The sequence below is a fragment of the Pimephales promelas genome, chromosome 16 (genome assembly GCF_988280905.1).
Source record: "Pimephales promelas chromosome 16, fPimPro1.hap1.1, whole genome shotgun sequence".
Taxonomy (NCBI): Eukaryota; Metazoa; Chordata; class Actinopteri; order Cypriniformes; family Leuciscidae; genus Pimephales; species Pimephales promelas.
The window spans coordinates 33,721,460-33,746,312 of record NC_142784.1 but is presented as its reverse complement, the minus strand read 5'-3'; the positions used below and the strand labels follow the sequence as shown (position 1 = coordinate 33,746,312).

Genomic DNA, 24,853 nt, shown 5'->3' with positions numbered 1-24,853 from the left:
GTACTGGGGAGCTAAACCATTTAGTGCTTTGTAAGTAATCAGCAAGATTTTACAAATATATGTGATGTTTAATAGAGAGCCAATGCAGTGTTGACAGAATCGGGCTAATATGGTCATGCTGCTTTCGTCATTGAGATCCTATGACGTAATTTAGATATATTTTTTAAAATGCGTTTTCACAGATGTTATTAACGTGGCTTTGTTCAATTGAAAGATTGGTATCAAAGAGCACACCCAGGTTCCTAGCCAACGACGAGGACTTGACAGAACATCCATCAAGTGTTAGACCGTATTCTAGGTCATTACAGAGGTTTTTGGTCCAATAATTAAAACCCTTGCTTTTTCAAAATTAAGTTGTAGGAAATTACTAGTCATCCCATTTTTATATCAACTATGCATACCGTTCATTTTATGAGTTGGTAAGTATCATTAGTGTAACAGTGAAAACTAATGCCATGCTTCCTAATGATATCTCCCATGGGTAGTATGTACAGAGTGTGTGTGTGTGTGTGTGTGTGAGAGAGTAGCATGGACAGAGTGTGTGTGTGTGAGGGTAGCATGGACAGAATGAACAGCAGCGGTCCTAGCACTGAGCCTTGTGGTACTCCATACTGAACTTATGATCGGTATGACATCTCTTCGTTTACTGCTAATTGAGACCAGTCAGATAAGTATGATTTGAATCACGCCAATGCGATTCCACTAATTCCAATATAATTTTCTAGTATATTGAGTTGATGGTATCAAATGCTGCCCTCTAATGGAGAGATACAAGCACGATTAGATGATGAGAGCAAAACATTTGTAAGACTCTCCTGACTGAATCTTCACAGATTTAATTTCTTTCTAAAAGTAACATAGTTGTGTGTAGTTTGATTTCTAATATTATTCTCTTTACAATCGATAGTCTGGCATTATAATGTATTTGCGCTTGGTGAACTGTGGAGTGGGTAAAACTGTTTTTAATGGCTACTCGCGCTAGGCTAATGGCTAATGGCTACTGCAACTAGAACGACTGGATGAAAATTGTTGAAAACTGTCTCCACTGATAAATAACACTAAGGCTAACTTGGAAATGAGGTCTATATATATATATATATATATATATATATAAATATGATAGTTGGACTCCATTCAGCCTTAGCTAAATGGAGTTATACATGAGACTAGATTATGATCTGAGATCATTATGACTTTACACACTTTTACTGTCCTCTTTGGCTTTCAGATGAGGCCCATGTCTATAACCGTAAACTTGGGATGGACTCATTTAAATGATCTTGATTATATACTTCCACTTATGAGTTTATCCCTTTGTTTATGTCTCAGGAATAGTTCCAGTCGGGAACGCAGCGATCGCTTCGACCGGCGCGATGAACGCATGGACCGGGGCGGCGACCGCTATGACCGGCGTGATGACCGCGGATCAGACCGGCTGGACCGGAATCGCCCCGCCGTTGGCAAGCGGAGTTTCAGCCGCGAGAAAGAGAGGAGTCGAGAACGAGAACAGCGCCCCGCGGAAATGGTGCGGCGCGTCTCCAGCATGACGGACGAGCGCGAGAGAGAACGTGGCAGCCGCGAGAATGGTATGATGAACTGGACAATTTGTCATTTTCATTTGATTGTGTTGTTTGGTTTCTTTTTTTAGCTTAGACTGAGGTCATTGTATTGATTATTCAAAAGCGTCTTTTTAGAAGAACTGGGTAAAAATATTAGGGGTGTAACGATACCCTCATGTCACGATTCGATACATATCACGATACTGAACTCACGATACGATATTATTGCGATACTCCAAGACATATGGTAAAAGGTTAACAAACATTTTATTTGGTATTACTTTGTGGTTGTAAATTATTTGGACTTGGTGCTGGTGACACCAGAATGCAAATATTCATGATCATTATACTTGCAGTATTTCACTGACTAGATATATTTAAAATAATGTAGGCCACTTTTTACTGGTGACATAAAACATTCTCCCATTGCATTATTCAACATTATATGTAGTAGTTTAATGTCGTACTGACACTAAAACTCTGTAAACTTGTTTTTCATACGCAGTAACTTTTTTTTTTTTTACATATTGTTGCATTTTTCCCCTATTGATTTTTCTAACTAATCATGATGAACCAAATAGATTTGAGAGTTTGTGAATCAGAATCTGATTCTTATCAAGATGTCATTAGCAATATCCAGCCCTAAATTTGCAATATTAATATTATTATTTGCTGGTAATACTTCAAAGCAAGGTCCCATTCGTTAACATCGGTTAATGCATTAACTAACAATAAGCAATACATTTGCTTTCAATCTTTCATCATGCTAGTTAATAAAAATACACCCGTTTATTTTTAGTTCATGTTTATTAAGTAATAGCAGATACAACTTTTGATTTTAATGACGTATTATTAAACGTTGAAATTAATGCAAATAAATAAAAAAATAAATCATTGTTAGTTCATTAACAATTGGAACCTTATTGTAAAATGTTTACCAATATTTCTATTAACATTGTAATATTATTATTACTAGTGATGCACTAAAATTTCTGCATTTTTCTATTAAATTATTTTAATGTGTCTTAATTATTTATAAATCTGTCATGATTTTTTTTTTTTTTTTTTTATCACAGCCACCAGTAATAAATGTGTACATTTCAACATCAAATTGAAGTAGGAACATAATAATGTTATTTAGAAGTTGATCGAAATATTAAAATGTTTATATACATCTCAGTAACTCGTAAGTTTTGTTTTTGTCTAAATGCAAACTTTAATTTGCACAATTACAGTATTATTATTTTCTATTATTGCAGTAATATTGACTTTATAGTTACTTGTTCCTGTTATGTAAACTTAAACAATTTAAATACAAAAAGCAATTTTTTTTTTTTTAAATAGGATTTGTTTTATGTTTATTTTTTACAGTAAAGCGAGAAACTGTTCCCACTCCTCCACCGGTTTCCTCCAAACCGGCCCTGACAGAGGAGGAACTGGAGAAGAAATCGACCGCCATCATAGAGGAGTACCTGCACATCAATGACATGATGGTACACACACTTACACACCTCATGCCACCAGTGTGTGTGTTGCTTTGCCTTGGCTGTTAATAGCTCACGGTGGTGTTGTTTTTCCTGTCCTGTAGGAGGCGCTGCAGTGTGTCATTGAGCTGGACTGTGCGTCTCTGCTGTCTGTGTTCGTGCGGACAGGGATCGAGTCGACGCTGGAGCGCAGTGCCCTCGCTAGGGAGCACTTGGGTTTACTGTTTCACCAGCTGGTCAAAACAAAAACACTATCTACACAACAATACTACAAAGGGTGAGAGATGTGTGCATAATTGTGAATTTAGGAACGGCCAGAACACATTAAATCTCTGTTTTGGGTTAAAACGGTGTTGTGTAACTTAACTAATGATCTTTGCAATGGAAGTAAATCAATCAAAAACTAATTTTATCTGGTCACTAACTTTACTGTAAAGCAAAGACAATGTTACTGTAATCTCCCATTATCTCTGTAAAGCTGCTTTAATACAATCTATATTGTTAAAGCTCAATTAAAATGACCTGATAATATTAATAATTAATAATATTATATATTCTATTAGAATTTATAACAGAATATGCAGAAAAAAAATTGTATAAACCTAATTTCTTTTATGGAAAGCACTTTGAATTACCATTGTGTAAGAAATGTGCTATAAATAACCTTGCTTTGCCTAATAATCGTGTCAGGCTGTTGGAGGTGTTGGAGGTTGCGGAGGATATGGCGATTGATATTCCTCATATCTGGCTATATCTTGCTGAATTAATCTGTCCTATACTTCATGAGGGAGGAATTCCCATGGGGCCGCTCTTCAGGTGAGCCTGCAAACACTGATGCCAAGAATATCCCTGATGGTGAAGCCTACAAAAATCATCAATTCACAACCTCACCACTAGATGCTGCTATAATTTACACAGTGCAGCTTTAATCTTTTGGAGCTTGGAATGAGTCGACTGAATGGTCTTGCTGACCTCTGACCCCTGTGCTGTATTTGTAGGGAGGTGTCTAAACCACTGGTGCCTCTTGGGAAAGCTGGAGAATTTCTGGTGGAAATACTCAACCTGCTCTGTAAAGGAATGGTAGGTCGTTTGTGTAGATTGATTCATTAACGATGATTCATTAACGCTTTGGCTGCTTGATTCGTTTAAGAAAAAAGGGGTGATTTTGCTGAGTGAACGATGCGATTGATTTTAATAAATATATATGAGAATCGCCTTTAAACAAAAGAGAAGCTTCCCTTTAGTTTTCCACCATAATTGAAAAGCTTGATTGTTAAACGTTTAAACAGGAAATTAAGACTAGTAAAAATGAGTTTTGTCATTTTTACAGTTGTACTGTAAAATGCGATTATTATTTACATTTTCTTAAATACTGTTTTTTTATTTTAACGGGAATATTACATTTTCAATATTTAGTATTTTGTTTGCCAATTTTGTTCAAGAATAATCATAATAAAAATAATGAATATCGTTGTCGACAAAAGAGCAGCTTCTCTGCATTTTTCTTATAAAATTAAAGAAAATGAATTAAAACCGACATTAATATTAGTTTTGTAATTTTACAGTTGTACTGTAAAATATTGTTATTTTATTTTAAAGTTAAATATTACATTAGCAATATTTCTTGTTTTGTTTACCATTTATGTTTATTAATAATTATAATAAAAATAATATATATATTATTTTTACATTTTATTTATTAATGTATTATATTATTATTATTAGTATGGTTATTTTATAGTCATACTAATATACAATCCATACACATTTTGGTCCAAATTGGCCACATTTATTAATTGCTTTTTAAATTTCAATCACAATTTTGTCTGAAAAAATCACAATTTTATTATTATTATTTTTGTTAATCATGCAGTCCTACCTGAAACTTGCACATCTCCTAAATTTCTTTCTCACTATCACTTAAATACCTGCTGTACACTTTAAGTGCATTGTGGGTACAATAGAGTGATATAGTCAGGGAATACATCTCGAATTACATGGTTGACACAGTGTATATAGGGAATAGGAAGTGATTGTGTTCTGAATCAAGTCCTGAAAGTGTCTGTTGGGAACTGTTTCCTGTTTTAGAGTCATAAGAAAGTGGGAGCGATGTGGAGAGATGCGGGACTCAGCTGGAAAGACCTCCTGCCTGAAGACGAGGACGTCAACAAGTTTGTCACCGAAAAGGTGAAGTAATTGACCGCAAATGTAGCGATCAGGAATTATAGTTACGCATCTCGTATAAACATAAACTATATGATTATTAATACCCTATATAATCTGTGTGTGTGTGTAGGGAGTGGAGTTCACTCTGGGTGAGGAGTGTGACCGGAAGAGTAGTAAATCATCTCTGAGCCCAGAAGACATCATCAGAGAACTGGAGCGACTCCTGCAGGAGAAAGCAGACAACCAGAGGATCTTTGACTGGGTGGAGGTAGGTGTGTGTGTGTGTGTGTTCTGGATTCAGTGCTAGTGAATCTGCCTCTGTGAAAATAACATTCAGTCTTAAACGCTAAAAGGGCGAGTTAAAGAAATTTACGGTAATATTTTATTTCGATATTCCACTTTAGACATTCTACTAACGATAAGTAACTTTGCAGTCTACACGTCAACTAACTCTCATTACAGTATTAGTAGAGGGTAGTAGACTGGTAGGTTATGGTTAGGGGTTCGGGTTAGTAGAATAAGTTGATTTGTAGTTGCCAAGTTACTTCTAGTCAGTAGAATGTCCAACAAAATAAAGAATTATTATCCGAAATTAATCAGGCACTCTACTAATACTGTAATGAGAGTTAGTTGACATGTAGCTGCAAAGTTACATATAGATAGTAGAATGTCCAAAGTGGACTATCAAAATAAAGTGTTCCCAGATTTACTGCAGAGGTCACATCCCCTAAGGGCACGGATGGTGGAAAAAATCAAATCAGAAAAATCATATTTCAGCGCTTTTTCGCTCTTCTGAGAAACTTTTGCATTTTTCTGAGAAACTTTTGCGTTTTTACGAGAAACTTTTACGCTTTTCCAGGAAACTTTACCACACTTCCGAGAAACTTTTTTTCCGAGAAACTTTTGCGCTCTTCTGAGAAACTTTTGTGCTCTTCCAAGAAACGTTTGTGCTCTTTTGAGAAACAATTACGCTTTTCTGACAAACTTTTACGCTCTTCTGAGAAACTTTTGTGCTCTACCGAGAAACTTTTACGCTCTTCCGAGAAACGTTTGCGTTCTTCAGAGAAACTTTTGCGTTCTTACGAGAAACGTTTGCGTTCTTCAGAGAAACTTTTGCGTTCTTACGAGAAACTTTTGCGTTCTTATAAAAAAAACGTTTGCGTTCTTCAGAGAAACTTTTGCGTTTTTACGAAACTTTTGCGTTCTTCAGAGAAACTTTTGCGTTCTTCAGAGAAACTTTTGCGTTCTTACGAGAAACGTTTGCGTTCTTCAGAGAAACTTTTGCGTTCTTACGAGAAACTTTTGCGTTTTTACAAAACTTTTGCGTTCTTCAGAGAAACTTTTGCGTTCTTCAGAGAAACTTTTGCGTTCTTACGAGAAACGTTTGCGTTCTTCAGAGAAACTTTTGCGTTCTTACGAGAAACTTTTGCGTTCTTACAAAAAAACGTTTGCGTTCTTCAGAGAAACTTTTGCGTTTTTACGAAACTTTTGCGTTCTTCACAGAAACTTTTGCGTTTTTACAAAACTTTTGCGTTCTTCAGAGAAACTTTTGCGTTTTTTCGAAACTTTTGCGTTCTTCAGAGAAACTTTTGCGTTTTTTTCTAAACTTTTGCGTTTTTATGAAACTTTTGCGTTTTTCAGAGAAACTTTTGCGTTTTTACGAAACTTTTGCGTTCTTACAAGAAACTTTTGCGTTTTTTTCTAAACTTTTGAGCTCTTACGAGAAACTTTTGCGTTCTTCAGAGAAACTTTTGCGTTCTTCAGAGAAACTTTTGCGTTTTTACAAAACTTTTGCGTTCTTCAGAGAAACTTTTGCGTTTTTACGAAACTTTTGCGTTCTTCAGAGAAACTTTTGCGTTTTTACGAAACTTTTGCGTTCTTCAGAGAAACTTTTGTGTTTTTTTCGAAACTTTTGCGTTTTTACGAAACTTTTGCATTTTTCAGAGAAACTTTTGCGTTTTTACGAAACTTTTGCGTTCTTACAAGAAACTTTTGCGTTTTTACGAAACTTTTGAGTTCTTACGAGAAACTTTTTCGTTCTTCCGAGAAACTTTTGCGTTCTTCCGAGAAACTTTTGCGTTCTTCAGAGAAACTTTTGCGTTCTTCAGAGAAACTTTTGCGTTCTTGCGAGAAACTTTTGCGTTCTTACGAGAAACTTTTGCGTTCTTCAGAGAAACTTTTGCGTTCTTCCGAGAAACTTTTGCGTTCAATTTGCAAGCAAATACAAAATACTTATTTTTCTTCCAACTCATATTTTTCCCATCTCCATGTACCTTTTTAAGCAGTATTTTACAGCTGCAAGTATGATGGCACAACTCAGTTAGAGATGAATTATCGCTGTTCTGTTCAGCTTTTGCAGCTGTGTTTGTCACTCGATGACCTTTGACCTGTCCCTCTGTGCAGGCTAATCTGGACGAGCAGCAAACAGCATCTAACATGTTCGTCCGAGCGATGATGACCGCAGTCTGCCAGTCTGCCATCATCTGTAAGTCACTTTTTTCCCTCTCCTTTCAAAATAACACTCAAAGCATGTTTCATTTACATAATGTGAAGCTGAATATTCAATGGGAAATAAATAATGTTAATTTTATACATCAGGATTTAATTATGTACAATAAGCCAAGTTTCCACTATCTCAGTCAAATCACCTTTATTTATAAAGCGCTTTTTACAATACAGATTGTTTCAACATAACAGGAAAATAATGCAACAAAGTTTGTTTCTGGAAGAAAAAGTATCTCAGTCCAGCTTAAGTTCAATGATGGTTCATTTTTGTTGTAAAAATTTTATTTTATTTTTATTTTTTAATTTATTTTTGTATATATATATATGGCCGCTCTGGAAAAAACAATGATGTCATCGTCCAGCTCAGTTCTCATGTGATGACGTCAATGCAGGCAGACCAATAATATAATCTCCAAAATTTGCTTATGATTGTTGATTTTCACCAACTATTTTTCTTTATACTAAAATCACTGATGAATCATGTCACGTTGGGTTTAATTTTGTTTTCATCATGTCATTGTCAAGGTGAGAATCCATATAAAGTTGACGCTAAGGAAATTACCCAGAGGGCCAAGCTGCTGCAGCGCTACATTAAAGATGAGCAGAAAGAGCTGCAGGCGCTCTACGCCTTACAGGGTCTGATGGTACAAATGGAGCAACCGCCAAGTAAGTGTGTCAGTTAGTGGTGAAACGGATCACAGAGTTCACGATTCAGGTCATTTAAGCTTTTTGAGCCACGGATCGGATCTTTTTTTTTTATCAGCGGAAAAAATCCGTGAATCAACTGCGATCCGTTCCACCCCAAATGCCATAAAGCAGTCGTATATCCAACGCTTCTCCTGGTTTATCAGTGACACCGGCCTCTCTCTCTTGCAGATCTGCTGCGGATGTTCTTTGACGTGTTGTATGACGAGGATGTCATAAAAGAGGAGGGATTTTACAGGTGGGAGTCGAGCAAAGATCCCGCCGAACAGCAAGGAAAGGGCGTCGCCCTCAAATCCGTCACCGCCTTCTTTACCTGGCTTCGTGAAGCCGAGGACGAATCAGACAACAGCTAGGTCTTTGGCCACACCCACTACAGAGATGGATTGATGGAGAAAAAAAAAACATAAAATATATTTGAGGAAAAAAAACATTTGGGAGATTTTCAACTTTTTTTTTTTTTTTTTGTCTTCTCGTTTGCGCAAGAAAAATGCCGTTGAACTGAAACGAAATAAAGCGATAAAGAAAAGTATTAGAGGATGACAAGCCTTATCTGCTCGCTGCAGTTTTAGCCGTTAGAATTGCTACTTTCCCGTTTCTCGCTCCTGCTGCCATGGAGACGGACTTTGATGACATCACTTCATTGAATCGTTTGTTTATGATGTCACTTCCTGGTGACAGAACGCTGCTCAGAGTTCTATTTTCCGTTTTGAATCCCTTTATATTTGTGATCTAGTTTTGCGTGGACCGGCTGATCGTGTGCGTGTTGCTGTGACGGAGGAGGATTGGTTCGGGGGTTTTTTCCCTCAATTTGGGATTTTGTTTAGTTCTAGTGGAGTGATTTGAGCTCTTTTTCTATGTTTTTTATGACAGAAAATCGAATTAAAAATGCAAATTGCATCACCTGTTTCAGAGCTGCGGTTTTCAGTTGTTTCTTTGCAGCTCTGGGCGATGAAACATTAAACTTTGACCTTTTTGCTGCTGCTGTTGGCCATCGAGACGCTTCTGCTGGCCTGACCTGACGTACGGTTCCCTTACACGCTTAATGGAGAAATCATTCAAACTTAAAAACAGAAAAAAATGATGATAATAATTTGAGGAAGGCAGAGACTCTAGGGTGTCGAGGAGCTCGTGTGGATGTGCTCTTCGCACCTGTGGTGGACTTTACAATATGAATCACTATTACGACTTGAAAATATATATAGAAATAAACTCTTTAAAAGTGTTTAAGAGGAGAAAACTAAAAAAAAAAAAAGAGAGAGAGAGAATGAGAGTACGAAAACTACATGCCTTTCAGCTCCTTGGAGTGGGGATGCATTTCAGGAGCGCCTTGTAAATACATGTTTTCTTTTTGGTTTTGATGGTTTTTTTTGTTTTGTTTTTCAAGAAAAATGCTAACTTTAATGCCATGTATTAATTTTTGGCTTTTTTTTTTTCATGTATTTAATTTTTTTTCTTTTGCGGTTTAACCACCCGGCTTGTACAATTATCCTCCTCTAGTTATTGATTATAGTTTAATGAAATTATGTAAATATTTCTTCTTTTTTTGCTTTTTTTTTTGCTTTTTTTTGCTTTAAGTATTTAATTGAGAGAAATTAATGCCTCTTTTCACATTTGAAACTGGAAAAGATAATAAAGAACATTGCAATGGAAAAAAAGGACAAAAATGTGTTGATGTTCCTTTTCTTGAGGGTTATCGCATGTTCGTTATCATGTTTTTGGAAAAAAATCTGCATTATTATATCAAAAATCTGAGATTATTTCATACAGATGAGTTTTGCTCGTGCCTCATTCGTGTCTTATAGAGTAAAAAAAAACTTTTGCTGATAATTTACTCACCCCCATGTCATCAAAGATGTCCATGTCTTTCTTTCTTCAGTCGAAAAGAAATGAAGGTTTTTATGATGAATAAGGGTCTTATTTAGGACCCATTGAGTCGACTCGAAAAAAGATTCGTTCGTTTTGATGAACCAGTTCGAACAGGAGAGTCACGAACGTGCATCACAGAACAGAGCAAGGCGAGCATTTGAGCTTATAAAACTTAAACTTTGTTAGTTAATTTTTTAAATGAGCGATCGTTTCGCTAGATAAGAACATTATTCATCGTCTGAAATGCAGTTTTGTTTTTTTAACCGCTAGACAGCCAAAAGTTTCAGCGTTAAGTTTGGTTTGTTGTGATAAACTATATTTATGAGCTGTTTAATTCATAAAATATGATATGAAACAGATTTCCATAAAATGATCCCATAATGGAATTTCTATCTTTGATTTGATCTTTTAAAAGGCTGCGTTTGATATTTCTTGTTTTAGAAAGCCTGAAGACATCAAGTCTGTGCAGTTCATACTTTGATCATACCTTGTGTGTGTGTGTTATCAGCGTTATATAAGTGAACGACTCGTCTGTTGGTGTTTATCTCCATTTATGGCCGTTGTTTCATAAATGCTCATAAATATCTTCATATCAGTCACTAATAATCATCAAACCCTAAACGGTGAAGGGTCTTCCGGATTAATCACGCACTTCACCTTTACAGTCACTCATGAGTGTGTGTATCAGTCTCCATTCATGAGCTGATTGGAGGAGATGGCGTTTGCGTCACGAGGGGTCAGAGGTCACGTTCTGAACTTAATGCAGTGTGTGTAGGTTTCCTCTGATCGTCCAGCTGTGGTCTCGTCATGTTCGGTGTGTGTGTCCTCTGTCTTCTGCTGGCTCTGGCCGCCGTGACCTCTGGATCAGGTACTTCGCTCGTCTCACACACTCTTCATTAGCATTCGTCTCTCTTTTTAATCCGTGGTTTTTGGACATGTTTTCTGTACAGACTTTATGTTTTGAATACCAAATGATTTTATTCAGCAGGGATGCATTAAAGTGATCAAAAGCCACAGTAATTTACAGGATTTTTCAGTGCATGTACTCATCATAGTAATAACAGTAAATTATGCATAATTACATGCAACTAATCCTCGACCAAATCCTAATCCTAGGATAAGTACATGTAGTTACTTAAAGTGACTTATTACAAATTTTAACCTGTTTTTTCCAAAAATTGGGCAAAAATCTTACATTCAACCTTGTAAAATTATCCATGGTATCCTCAGGAATGAAAGTTAGAAATCTGGGTCTTTTTTTAACATAAGTTTATTTAACATAAAATGCTGTTTTTTTGAAAAAAATTTATTTAAATAAATATTTATTTATTTATTTATTTATAGAAATAAATAAAAAAAATCATAAGTCCTCCAAAAACTACACAAATGTTGAGTAAAAACATTAATAAACAGAGTAAAATTATATTTGTTAAAAAAAAAAATATATATATATATATATATATACATATATATTATTCTATTACAAAATTAAGTGTTATTATCTGGGGTCTGATAGCACTTAAATATATAATTAGGCTGGTGTAACCCAAAAGATTTTTATTTCAAGTTAATATTTTTCTTTTAAACTTCGCATATATCAAATGTATTTTTGTGGGACCAACACACAATAACATTATGATTGGAGTTTTTAATAGTGTATGGTCATACTGAAGCTGCTTTATGATCATAATATTCTGACAGAGTGCAAGAAAGAGACTAGTAGTTGTGTAAGCATCTCCAGTTGGAGAGCGTGTGTGTGTGTGTGTGTGATGGGTCCACTCCACATGAAAGCATCACGAGTGTTTCTGAAGGGTGTCTTCAACATCTGCTGCCTTTGATTCACACACTCGCTTTCCCACAAGGAACATCTGAGGAGAAGCAAGTTTTTGTCCATTTGATCTCTGCTGTCTGGGGGAAATTATCTTCATCTCTGCAAGTGAACACAACACTGCTAACACGTGTAAAAGACACGCATGTGGTGTGTGTGTGTGTGTGTGTGTGTGTGTGTGTGTGTGACACAAAGATTAAATATTAGGCCAAGTATTAAATATTAGGATTAACCCAAATATTAGGTTAAAAAATGCAATTAAAAAAAATTACATTTGAAAGTTAAAATTTGAAATTACGTTTTTAACCCAACATTTGGTTTTGTCAATATTTAACCCAATTTTGTGTTAAAACCTCCCAGCAAAACAAACAAACCCTTTGTGTTTCAGTCATGGCACCTTTTGTAAGCGTATATCAGGTGCTTTAACCGAACCAAAACACTGATCTGAAGAACCTCAAGAACTTCGTAATCTCCCAAAATCCAAAAAGCAACTGAAGAAGGAGAACAAGACTCTTGGTGAAACCAGAGAACCGCTGAAGAACCTTTATACAAGAGAGAGTTTATTTGGGCAAATGTGTTTTTATGTTTCTTCCACAAAACTGTGTTAACTAATGTGTTTTTCTCTCAGTTGAAGAGGAGAACCCAGAGTTCTGGAGGAGTCAGGCTCAGAACACACTGCATTCGGCTCTGGCCAGGAAAATCAACACTAATGTGGCCAAAAACACCATACTGTTTCTGGGAGACGGTAAGCAGAGGCTTTATTAAAAACTCAAGACACATACAGGTGATTAAATCTCATCATACTTCTCAATTTATCAATCGCAGTTCATTACGACAAAGTTTTCTCAAATATTAACCATGCAAACAATGCTTTATTTAAATAAATTTGCATACCTTTCCAGAGCAGAAATATGTGGTAATGTATAATATATGTTGATATATTAAAGTTAAAAGTTTTTACAAAGGGGATTTGGGATATTTTTAGCACTCCATGAATTAGAAAAATCTATGTTTTAATGCTCTAGGTTAATTATATTTTAGTATTATTTGTATTCATATATTTTTAAAATGTTTTTGTAAAAACATCATAGAATAGATAAGGATTTTTAGTTATTTTATTTTTCTGTCAGTTTTAGTACATTTTTCATTTATTTCCCATTAGTAGTTTTAGTCTTTTAAGTTAAGCTGATTTCAGTTAGCAACATTTCAGATTTTTGTTTAGAATAAGTTTTTCATCTTTTTTTCAAATAACAAAACATGTTTTTATACTTTTAGTTAACAATTATTTTATATTATTTATATATAATATAATATTATTTATAAATATTATTTATATACTATTATAATTCATGTATTCATAGTTCTCAACAGATAAAAGGGGGAAAAGCATTTTTAGCACGTTTTTAAGGAATGAAATGTTAAATATTTATCAGGCGAATGTAATATGAACAAACCCCTCAGTAAAAACCTTTAGAATATTGCTAGGAATAAATCTGTAAGTATTTGCATATATAACTGCTGCTGAAGTGGAGGAAAACCTTTTTAAAGAAATGTATTGTAATTGAAATCAACAGACGCACATAGATAAAATGAACACTTAATAGTGTATTTCTAAATTTTAAATAGAAGCAAAATAAATAAAAATGGTGTGAGGGTGTGTGAGTGGCCTATGGATCTGATGGAGTGTGTGTTTTAAGCAGGAATGGGTGTGACCACCATCACTGCGGCCCGTATCTTAAAGGGCCAGTTACAGAATCGCTCGGGAGAGGAGACCGTCATGAACATGGACACCTTTCCGTATGTGGGTCTTGCTAAGGTAACACTTTTTAAAGAACTATTATTATAAATTTTGGAGCCAGGGAGAACACAAAAAATAAACATTCACATAAATGTAAGACGTTTGTATCAATCAAAGCGTTTGAAAACGGTACTCATGAACACTCTTAATAGCTTTTCCACTAGTACTAGATTCAATAATTGAAAAGTAATTTCTAATTCTTTAAGGACTACTAAGAAAAGGGGCAAACTTACACTTTGGAATGTGAATTTTGACTAATAAAATTAACAAATTAATTACAAAAGCTTCCTTATTCGCATACTTTAAATATGCAAAAATTACATTTTCGAAAAGCAAAATAAAATTAATTGCTGAGGTAATACTGTCTTCAAACAAATGTTGTTTCAGTATTATTTATATACTATTATAGTTTTTACTATTTCCGTTTTTATAGAATTTTAAGTTATTTTTACAAGTGTTTAGTTTGTAATTAGTGCTTTAATTTAAACTAATAAAAAAAATTGTTGACATATTTTGTCAAATGATTATTTTATTTTATTCCAGCTATTCTTTTACAAAAAATTTACTCATTTTAGTATTATTTTTTTATTCATATTTTGAATAAATGTTTAAGTAATTTTATTTGCTTTTGTTTGTTTATTTTCAGTTAATAATTTTAGTGCTTTAACTTATTTCAGTTCAAGGCAGCATTTTGTTTACTTCATGTAATACTTCAATTTCTCTGTTATATTTCAGCTTAATTTCAATTAAAAAAATGTTTTACTAGTTTGTTTTAGGAAATGATCATTTTAGTGTTATTTATAAACCATTAGAATTTGTATTATATTTTGAATCAGCTGGAAATTGTCAAATAAATCAATGAAATTGTCATTTTATTTTTTTTTTTGATACTTTATTTTTATTAGCTTTCAGTTCAGTGCCATAGCTGCATTTTCGTTTAGTTTAAGTTTATCTAACAGATATTTTGTAATATTTCATAATTTTTTTCAATGTTTGGATTGTAACAATGTTTTTTATATAGTTTTAGTAACTCTGCAAGTGTGTGTTTGTAGGTTTATTCAGTGGATTTCCAGATTCCTGACAGTGCAGCGACGGCTACAGCCTATCTGTGTGGAGTGAAAGCTAACCTGAACACACTCGGCGTGAGCGCAGCCGCTCGTAACGGTGTGTGTCGCTCGCAGAAGGGCAACGAAGTCACGTCTATCCTCAAATGGGCTAAAGACGCAGGTACAGCAACACACACTCTTAGAATAGCAAACTGTCACGCAAACACACAGGTTTCTGTTTACCTCAAAGTTTATCGGAGTGTTTACAGCGGTGAGCTTATCTTCTTTCCTTCCACATATTATCTTCAGGTTTTATTAAGACCATAAACACAGAACGTGTGTGTGTGTGTGTGTGTGTGTCTGTCTGTCTGTGTTTGAGTGTGTGTTTGTGTATTATTTCCCAAACTAATGTTTGTGAGTTGATGTAAAACTAACAATTGAATCACAAAAATGTACAAAACCCCAAAATGAAAACAGCAGCATTTGAGTCTCTCATATTTGATCAAGTTTGCATCATAATATGTTATTTTCCTGTTTATCACAGTGAAGCTGTTTTTAAACCATTTCTATTATATAAAGCGCAATAAAAAGCAAATATTAACTTAATCTTATCATACATTATCATAACATTATTATCAGCAGAGCGAGTGTTTCTGTTGTGTATATAGTGTGTGTTCTGCAGCAGAAGTGTGTATTTCTATCTGAAAATGCTTCAACTGTCAAGCTCATCAATCATCCATTAAATCTACTCTGATAAATTAATTCATTTATCTTCTTTGTCATTTCATTCATGATCACACTGAATAATTCCAGATATTAAAAATAAACGTCATTCATCGTTGGCTGGTTTTCATGAAGGACGTTGTGTTACACAATGCTCTAATAATCTACATATCAGATCATTAGTGGCGTTTGCAACAAAGAAATCACTGGGATCATGCGCTCTAATTTGAGACTAATAATTTAGACAATATTTAATATTTCATTTTAATTGACTCTAGCGCTCGCTTTGGGTATGAGAACATTTAAAATGTATTATTATTTCAGCCTTTTTTAGTCTGTTGTAACCATGCAGAACCGGATGAATGTATGACGAATAAAGTGCATCGTTTAATTAATTAATAAGAACCTTGAAATTGCACAAAAATTTCCCCAAATAAGAAAATATATATATATAATTTAAAAAAATGAAGAAATGTTCGCACATTAAGAGTTATTTTTGTTGTGAAAATAAAACATTTCTTCAATCCATACGAGATGAGTAACATGCGTATTTTCGGGCTCTAACTCATTTAGAGACGAAACATTTCCGCGATTTATTTATGCATGCCATTTTTATTAATTTTTTTTTCAAATATTAGCAATTCTTTACAGTGTTTACGCCCGAATGCTGCTGTAAATGAACAGAACTAATGATGTGCAGTAAAACGACGAGATTTTTCAAATTTACATGTAACATATGTAACAATGACACTGTAAAATAAAGTGTTACCCAAAATGCTAATAACATTTGATTAATTTTGCCTATTCTAATGAAACTTAATAGATTGTTTGAGTCATGAAGAGAACAGTGATGTAAATGTTGGCGTATTTTGACAAAATCACTGTCCGCCATTTTGAATTTCTTTGAAAACCTACTTTTTCAAACACCTCCTAGACCGTTTGTCCGACTTTTACCAAAATTGGCACAGATCGTCTTCAGATCATGCTGGCAAAAAGATTTGAAGCTTTATTTGACTGACCAAACCGTTTTTGAATAACTCGCCAACAAACTAAGGCGATTCTAACTCTGCTTGGCGTATTGACACTTTGTATGAATCATTGTCACTTCACACTGACCACACAAACAGCGGCACCAAAACATAGCAATTCAATCATATTAGTGGTGATTGTATTTGTTTTCTCAGCCATTTTGCCTAAAAAAATCTACAAATGTCAACCTGAAGCTCCAAGCCATGTTTGCGTAACTCATCATGTGTTTTTTGTGTGTTTGGCCCATTAATTGCTGCTTGCAGCTATATTTACCAATATAGTTGTCGTCCTTGGTGTGAACGAGCCTTAAATCTGATCTGAGCGGTGTGTGTGTGTGTGTTAAGGGAAGTCTGTGGGTATAGTGACGACCACCCGTGTTCAGCACGCCACTCCTGCTGCCTCATACGCTCACAGCGCTAGCAGAACCTGGTACAGCGACGCCGACCTGCCGTCTTCTGCCGTCACCGAAGGGTGTGTGGACATCGCCTCACAGATGCTCAAAAACACTGATATAGATGTGAGTCTGATCCATTCAGCCATATCATCCATTCATATTAATTCAGCCATCCATCCATATATAAGTATGAGTAATTAATATGAGTAAACCGATGTCTGTGTGTGCAGGTGATCATCGGAGGAGGTCGGAAGTACATGACGCCTAAAGGGTTTCCCGACCCGGAGTATCCCGAAGACCTGAGCGCACAGGGACAGAGAAACGACAACAGAAGCCTCATCGATGAGTGGCTGAGCATGAAGGAGGGAAAGGTAAAGAGAGAGAGAGCGTTCACAACACATTTGACTTCATTTTGTGAAATATCTTACATTTAGCAAGTGAGAAACTCAGAAGGGAGGACTTGATTGGATGGATTTTAGAAGTGCAATGCGCAATATGGGGGAATAAGTCCCGCCTTCTAAATAAAAGAGCCAATCGCCAATTGGGGAATAAGTCCTGCCTTCTAAATAAAAGAGCCAATCGCCAATTGGGGAATAAGTCCCGCCTTCTAAATAAAAGAGCCAATCGCCAATTGGGGAATAAGTCCCGCCTTCTAAATAAAAGAGCCAATCGCCAATTGGGGAATAAGTCCTGCCTTCTAAATAAAAGAGCCAATCGCCAATAAAAGAGCCAATCGCCAAAAATCGCCAAGCTCTTCCAAATAAAAGAGCCAATCGCCAGCCTGAAAAGGACAGTTTTTGGCATGATTTGAGCATTTAGAAACAATATTTATGAGACGGTAGTAGAGCCCGACCGATAAAGCATTTTGAAGGCCGATACGATACAAATATTTTTGGGTTTTAAAATCCGATATATCGGCCGATATTTTTTTTTTTTTTTTTTTTTTTTTTAGAAACGCGCAACAAAACATTAACAGATTTCCCTAACATTAGTTATTTGTAGTTATTTATGTGTTTTAACTAAAATAACATGATAATGCATTTTAGAAAGAAACTTGTTTCTTTTATTGTCAGAACAGATTGATGGTAGTGGAATTAGCTAGCTTTGTGGTTAGCTAGTCTATGATTAGCCATAATTTAGCAATGGATAACGTCATACTGCAAATTGTAAAACATACATTTTCAATATAACAGGCCGAGGAGAGATGATGCGTCTCATTGCTGTAACGGTCACGCGCTATTAAAGAAATACTTCAGTCACATTGTCAAAAGTTAAAAGGACAGGCAGTCAACTACACTGTAACAACGTAACGTAACTATTACTAGCTAATTACACTTCACTCTCAGCAAAACTGGACGTGATAGTCACAAATTTTGTCATGATTATTTGAGTTAAGAGAACTGATGGAGATGATCTTTTAATTGTTATTCAAGCAATGTATGTCTCGTAACCAACTCAACGAGTGTTGCCGACAGGAACGGTGTAGAGTGCCCTCTGGTGGACAAACTATACAACTCCAACACTCATGACATGGTTCAAGCGTGTTTCGTCCGTTTTTATTTTATTTTTGAAATATTCATTTATCGGCCATTATAACTGCAGATACCGATAGTTTGGAAAATGCCTAATATCGGCCGATAATATCAGTCTGGCTCTAGACGGTTTTGTCAGACTTGGTAAACAGCTTTGGAGAATGTAATGTTTCCCCATTTAGAGAGAGAGGCATTTCAAAGATGGCCTTTAATGCGACTTTGCCTTGGCATGTTTGTGCAGGTTGCGAGATACGTGTGGAATAAAAGAGACTTTGACGCCGTGGATCCTGAAAAGACAGATTATCTGATGGGTACGAGTCCTTCATTCAGACCACAGACACATGAGTTTCATGAGTTTCTGAACCCAAGGAACTGAGATTATTTAGTATTATTTATACACTATTATAGATACAAATATTTGAAATTATTATAGCTTTTTTGTGCTTTGTTTATTTGATTATAGCTTTATTTAAATTAAATTAACCCTAACGGTAAAGGGTTCATGTTGCCGAGAATTTCAAGGTCTTAAGATCCATCAAAAATATAAATGATTAATAAAAGTCCCCTCTCTGTCTCTCTAGCCCTGTTTGAGCCTGGTGATCTGAGGTTTGATGTGGAGAGAGACCCCAGCATGGATCCCTCCATCTCGGAGACCACAGAGAAAGCCATTCAGATCCTGAAGAAAAATCCCAACGGATTCTTCCTGCTGGTAGAAGGTCATTAACTGACAAACAACCAATCCATCAAACGAGAACCAATCAGTGAAAGCAAAACAAACCAATCATCCATATTCATCCATCCAACCATATTCATATATCCATCCATCCATATTCATCCATCCATCCACATCCATACATACATATTCATCCATCCAACCATATTCATCCATCCATATTCATCCATCCATCCATATTCATCCATCCATCCACATCCATACATACATATTCATCCATCCAACCATATTCATCCATCCATATTCATCCATCCATCCATATTCATCCATCCATCCACATCCATACATACATATTCATCCATCCAACCATATTCATCCATCCATATTCATCCATCCATCCATATTCATGCATTCATCCATCCATCCATATTCATGCATTCATCCATCCATATTCATCCATCCATCCATCCATCCATCCATATTCATCCATCCAACCATATTCATGCATTCATCCATCCATCCATATTCATCTATCCATCCATCCTTCCACATCCATCCATCCATACATATTCATCCATCCATCCATATCCATATTCATCCTTCCATATTCATACATCCATATTTATCCATCCATCCTTTCACATCCATCCACCCTCAATCCATATCCACCCATCCATTTTTATCGATCTTCCACGTCCATCCATGCATATTCATCCATCTATCCATATTCATCCATCCATCCATCCATGCATATTCATCTATGCATCCATATTCATTCATCCATCCATATCCATCCTTATCCAGCAAGTAAAATAATCTGAATGGATTTTAATCAAATCTTAAAAATGGGGTGTTCAAAATAAAAGTAGGAAACTTTTTGAGCAACTGGCCCCAGTTGTAATCCCTGTAATTTGTCATTGATCAGTCGGGTTTGGTCTTCGTGTGGTTCCACAGGTGGCCGTATTGATCAGGGACACCACGACAGTCGCGCCTCCATGGCTCTGCATGAGGCGGTGGCTCTCGATGAGGCTGTAGCTCGCGGACTGGAGCTGACCAATGAGGAGGAGACTTTAACAGTCGTCACGGCCGACCACTCCCACGCGTTTACCTTTAACGGCTACCCGTTCAGAGGGAACAGCATTCTGGGTATGTTTCTGTTCGTGTGCGCATCTGAGGCCTTGTCCACATCAATACGGTTATCTTTTCCTCTCCGTTTTCTCCCTGTCCACACTGACACGGCGTTTTTATTAACGAAAACGCTCTCCAAAGTGGATAAATTTGAAACTTGTGTGGACTGTCAAAACAGAGGCATTTAAAAACCAGTCCCTCCAGAAAAACGCGATTATGCGATCGCTGAATTCAATGCAAAATCAACCAAAGTCCGCATATTTATGCGAGGGCCGCATTTTTTCAAATACGCCGCACTTTCACCGCATAAATTGACGATTTCCGTGCAAAATATGCGGGGTTTGCATAATTTCATAATCCTCGCATTTTCGTTGCAAAAAAAGTCACATGAAACAGATATACATATTTGAGAAGATGACTGCGGATTTGCAGTTTAAATCTGACATTTTTCAACAGAAGTGGGCATTAATTAAAAATCTGCTGGAAATAAATAGACTTGATATATGTTAATTTATGAATAATGCGGAGAGTGTACTGGTGTGCGGTGTATTTTTTGAAGTGCTGTCAAGGGCTTGTGGGTTTTTTTTTTTTGTTTTTTTTGTTTTTAGTTTTTTATTGATTCTTTTTCTTTTCTTTTTTTTTTCTTTTATCCTTTTCTTTTTTTTCTGTGTAAGAAAAGTTCAATAAAAACATAGTTCAAAAAAAAAAAGTCATATGTATCTTAGCAGAAAGTTGAAAAATGTTGCGTTTGCTTCACACAAGAGCAGCCATTTCCCCGTTTCCATGGGAACGTTATGAAGTGACGCAATTACGCGACGCCAGACAGACTCACGGAGGCGATTGACATCTCACAAATCGAACTCGTATAACTGTCTGTCACACGTTCTACCGTCACATCGTTACTTAATAAACAACATAAGATAAAAGAAGTAGCATCAAACAGACATGGGGTGTTCGAGGCGCACATATAACACTGCAGAGAGCTCTTAAAGGGGCCACATTTTATTTACACTCGTTACAGTCTGAAATAAAACAAGATGAGAAATTAAATATTCACAGCACTTTCTATGATGTAGTATGCTTGCTTATCAAAGGAAGTAATAAGAAATGACTCTTACATTAACAGGATGTTAGGGGAATCACTATTTTTCATCAAGTTCCCTCAATTTTTGCAAATTCCTGCAATTTCATCGCATAAAATTGCATAAATATCCCGCATATTCCCTCGCATTTTTAAAGAAAACGGGCCGCATAATCAATCAATTTTTGCCCGCAACAATCACAAAAAATACTCCGCGTTTTTCTGGAAGGACTGAATACTATTATGGTAAATGTTATATATAAATCGCTAATTTTTTCACAAATTTTTGGAAATTACCACCACAAAATCAGTCATTTTGATCACAAAAATCACAAAAAAAAAAATCGTGAAATCCTGGAGGGACTGAAAAACGTTTAGTCATGTGACGTGTATGTGCTGTTCACTTTCACACAGTTGCTAAAATATATGTAACTTCACACACTGTCCTGCATATATGACATAATTCACTCTCAGTTTCGCTCTTGACACGCGAATGGATTCAAAGTGTTCAAGAGTATAACTATATAACCCGTAGGCGCGAATTCTCTCCCAATTGGACTCAAACTGCAGAAGAATGTTAATATCTTTACCAGAGACCTTAAACAGTGGCTGAAATCGGGTCAAAGTTGTTCCCATGTCTAATTGATTTTTGTTTTGTTTAATAATGTGTTTTTATCTGTACTAAAAGCCCCTATGGACCGGTGTTGAAAATTAGCACATGTGCTATTACACTTTAAACAATGCATCGGGTTCGTCCAATGTTATTGTTATGTCCATATTAAATAAATAAAAACGAAACGAAAAAACGAATTTGACGCGGCCTGGTGTGGTTCCAGTTATCCTCACTTGTCAATCATCTGTTGTTTCTTAGGTAAATCCCCAATCTTTGCCTCAGACTTTTTACCCTACACGACTCTAATGTACGGAAACGGACCCGGACACAAAATCGTCAACAACAAGCGTCCGGACCTCCGCGGTGTCGACACCGGTAAGAAAATCAGCACAAACAAGTGTTCATTACTTCAATGAGGTCATTATTTCTGTATTACATAGTTAAATTTATTTTTTAAAAATCGCTAACTGTAGATTTCTGAAAAAAATAACAAGACAGTTTCCTTTGATCTAAATTGTAATGTGGCTTTGAAGTGATGTGTATTGTGAAAAACACTATACAAATTAATATGAATGTGAATTGATCTTAGCGTGCTGAAAACACTGCTGTTGTGTGAGTATTTATTAGGGCTGGGTAATAAATATCGATTTCTCGATATTAATCGATTCTCATTTTTACGAACCGATATCGATTCTTAAATCTCAAGAATCGATTAGTCATCCTGTTTCATTTGAATGAATGGGATATTGTATCGCGGCTGCGCGCATCTAAAAAAATCGCAATAATCTTTGTCCTTTGTTACTATTGATATGAAACAAAGTCTCAATTTTCAAATTACGTCCATTTTCTTTAGAAACTCAAAAACATATAAGGTTTTGGCGCTGTGGCGTGAGATCGCTCTGGAGAAGCAGCAGCGCTGATCTCTCTTCTGGCTTAATAATACCAGTTAAACATGAATGAGCATCTGAAAGTGTGTTAAAGATAGAGTTCAACTCATCGAAATCCGTATCATGTCACATTGATTCGCTCAATCAGCGTTTCAACCGTGGAAAGACGTCAGTTAAACAGCTTGTAATCAATGTGTCGTCATATTTACCTCAGAAAACCCACATAAACTCGTTAGTCAGCTAGAAAAAATAACTCCAGAGAGGAGCATTTTGCTAAATATATACACCATATTACATATGCATTATAATTTTAACGTTCTTCAATATTTAATGCATATTTGAATAAATCAAATTTTTATGACAGCCACCATTTAAATGTTTATATTTCATATAATCTTCTTATTATAAAAATGAATAAAAGTGTAATTTAAGTGTTTGTATAGCTACAAAACAGTTCATTATTAGCTTCATATTAGGCTAATGAAGCCCAACTAGACTCCCATAGTTTACAGCATTAGTTAAGAGATTTGATTTCCTTGAGAAAAATGGCCATTTATTGTAACTGATATCCAAAATAATCAATATTGAATCGAATCGAAATCGAATTTCAAGCTTGTGAATTGAAATCGAATCGAATTGTGAAATTTGTCCCAGCCCTAGAATTTATTCTGGTTCTTTCTCTCAGCCGATAAGGATTACGTTCAGCAGTCGGCCGTCCCGCTGGACACTGAGACCCACGGCGGGGAGGATGTGGCGCTGTTGGCCCGCGGCCCCATGGCTCATCTCTTCCAGGGCGTTTATGAGCAGAACTACATCGCTCACGCCATGGCTTACGCGGCCTGCGTCGGGGCCAATCAGCAACACTGCGCTGTGACCGCTGTGCCTGAGGGGATTCCCAAAACATCCACCGACCCGGGAAGCTCCGCCCCCGACACGCCCCTCTGCGCCATGACGACGGTGATCCTGAGCGTGTTAATGAGTGTGTTACTGCACTGAGAGAGACACAGCAGCAGATACTCACCCAGCAATCATAATTACAGAATGTGAAATAAACCCGTAAGGCAAAACACTACACGGAAACACCTGTTTTTCTTATGCACTGGTGAGTTTTGAGCTTTATTTTGCTTCCATACCTTGTTAGATGATTGGAAATAAAACATTCAAAACACTCTTTTAAACACCCACTTTGTTTGATGCGTGTGTTGATTAGCTATTAAATATTAAATGGCTCCTCCCCCTTTTTTTAAACAGCCAATACGTATTGCTCCACGCTGGTGTTCATAGCATAGGAGGCGGAGCTTTAGATTCTAGAGAGCATTTGATTGGAAGATGAGAAGCTGAAGTCTGTGATGTCATAAAAATTCCTGATCCCTTTTAGCGTAAGTTTTGAATGCTGAAATCTCATAAATGTGAGTTTTGTCATTGTTTTAGAGCACACCAGCGTATTCATAACCTTAAGGCGAACATATTCATACACTCTAAAAAATGCTGTGTTGTTTTAACCCAATTTTGGGTCAAATATGGGCAAACCCAGCCATTGGGTTACATTTCAATTTTTAACTCAATGTTTGAGTTTGTCCATATTTGACCTTTGTACTAAAAGCTAAAAAACGTAATTTTGATGTTAAGTGTTATTAGCTAATCAGGAGTTTTGCTCTATTCTGACTTTAAATTTAATAAATAAAATGTTGTATTTAATCATTAAAGATATTAATAACGCATCCTAGCTGACAGGGAAGGTTCTTCAAACATTCTGGCAAAGTTACAAAGAAACGTTATTCCAGTAAAGTTTACAGATTCTTTAAAATGCTTTCAAAACATTAGAACTAAAACATC

At 35.9% G+C, this 24,853-nt stretch overlaps 2 protein-coding genes across 6 annotated transcripts in view; both read left to right on the top strand.

Moving 5' to 3' along the window:
• Positions 1-10,083, top strand: part of eif4g1b (eukaryotic translation initiation factor 4 gamma, 1b) — a 72,816-nt gene extending 62,733 nt beyond the window's left edge. For all 5 annotated transcript variants that reach the window (XM_039660282.2, XM_039660281.2, XM_039660279.2 and 2 more), the window contains 10 exons: positions 1,330-1,586; positions 2,931-3,052; positions 3,148-3,320; positions 3,734-3,859; positions 4,042-4,123; positions 5,132-5,230; positions 5,340-5,477; positions 7,613-7,694; positions 8,240-8,380; positions 8,591-10,083. In XM_039660282.2, coding sequence (XP_039516216.2) covers positions 1,330-1,586; positions 2,931-3,052; positions 3,148-3,320; positions 3,734-3,859; positions 4,042-4,123; positions 5,132-5,230; positions 5,340-5,477; positions 7,613-7,694; positions 8,240-8,380; positions 8,591-8,772 — 1,402 coding nt within the window. In that variant the 3' untranslated portion in view covers positions 8,773-10,083. The remainder of the gene's footprint in view (positions 1-1,329; positions 1,587-2,930; positions 3,053-3,147; positions 3,321-3,733; positions 3,860-4,041; positions 4,124-5,131; positions 5,231-5,339; positions 5,478-7,612; positions 7,695-8,239; positions 8,381-8,590) is intronic.
• Positions 10,084-11,015: 932 nt separating this feature from the next.
• alp3 (alkaline phosphatase 3) lies at positions 11,016-24,199 on the top strand. The gene is made up of 11 exons (XM_039660284.2): positions 11,016-11,153; positions 12,742-12,858; positions 13,814-13,929; positions 14,964-15,138; positions 17,054-17,226; positions 17,334-17,474; positions 18,877-18,946; positions 19,217-19,351; positions 20,263-20,454; positions 22,389-22,505; positions 23,703-24,199. The coding sequence occupies exons 1-11, from the start codon at positions 11,093-11,095 to the stop codon at positions 24,011-24,013; spliced, it is 1,608 nt and encodes a 535-aa protein (XP_039516218.2). The 5' UTR covers positions 11,016-11,092; the 3' UTR covers positions 24,014-24,199.
• Positions 24,200-24,853: the final 654 nt, after the last annotated feature.

Excerpts from the sequence above, each read along its gene's own strand:
- alp3 (XM_039660284.2), top strand. The coding sequence starts at position 11,093 with ATGTTCGGTGTGTGTGTCCTCTGTCTTCTGCTGGCTCTGGCCGCCGTG. Across the intron at positions 11,154-12,741 it reads CGCCGTGACCTCTGGATCAG|TTGAAGAGGAGAACCCAGAG; the intron begins GTACTTCGCTCG and ends TTTTTCTCTCAG. Across the intron at positions 15,139-17,053 it reads CAAATGGGCTAAAGACGCAG|GGAAGTCTGTGGGTATAGTG; the intron begins GTACAGCAACAC and ends GTGTGTGTTAAG.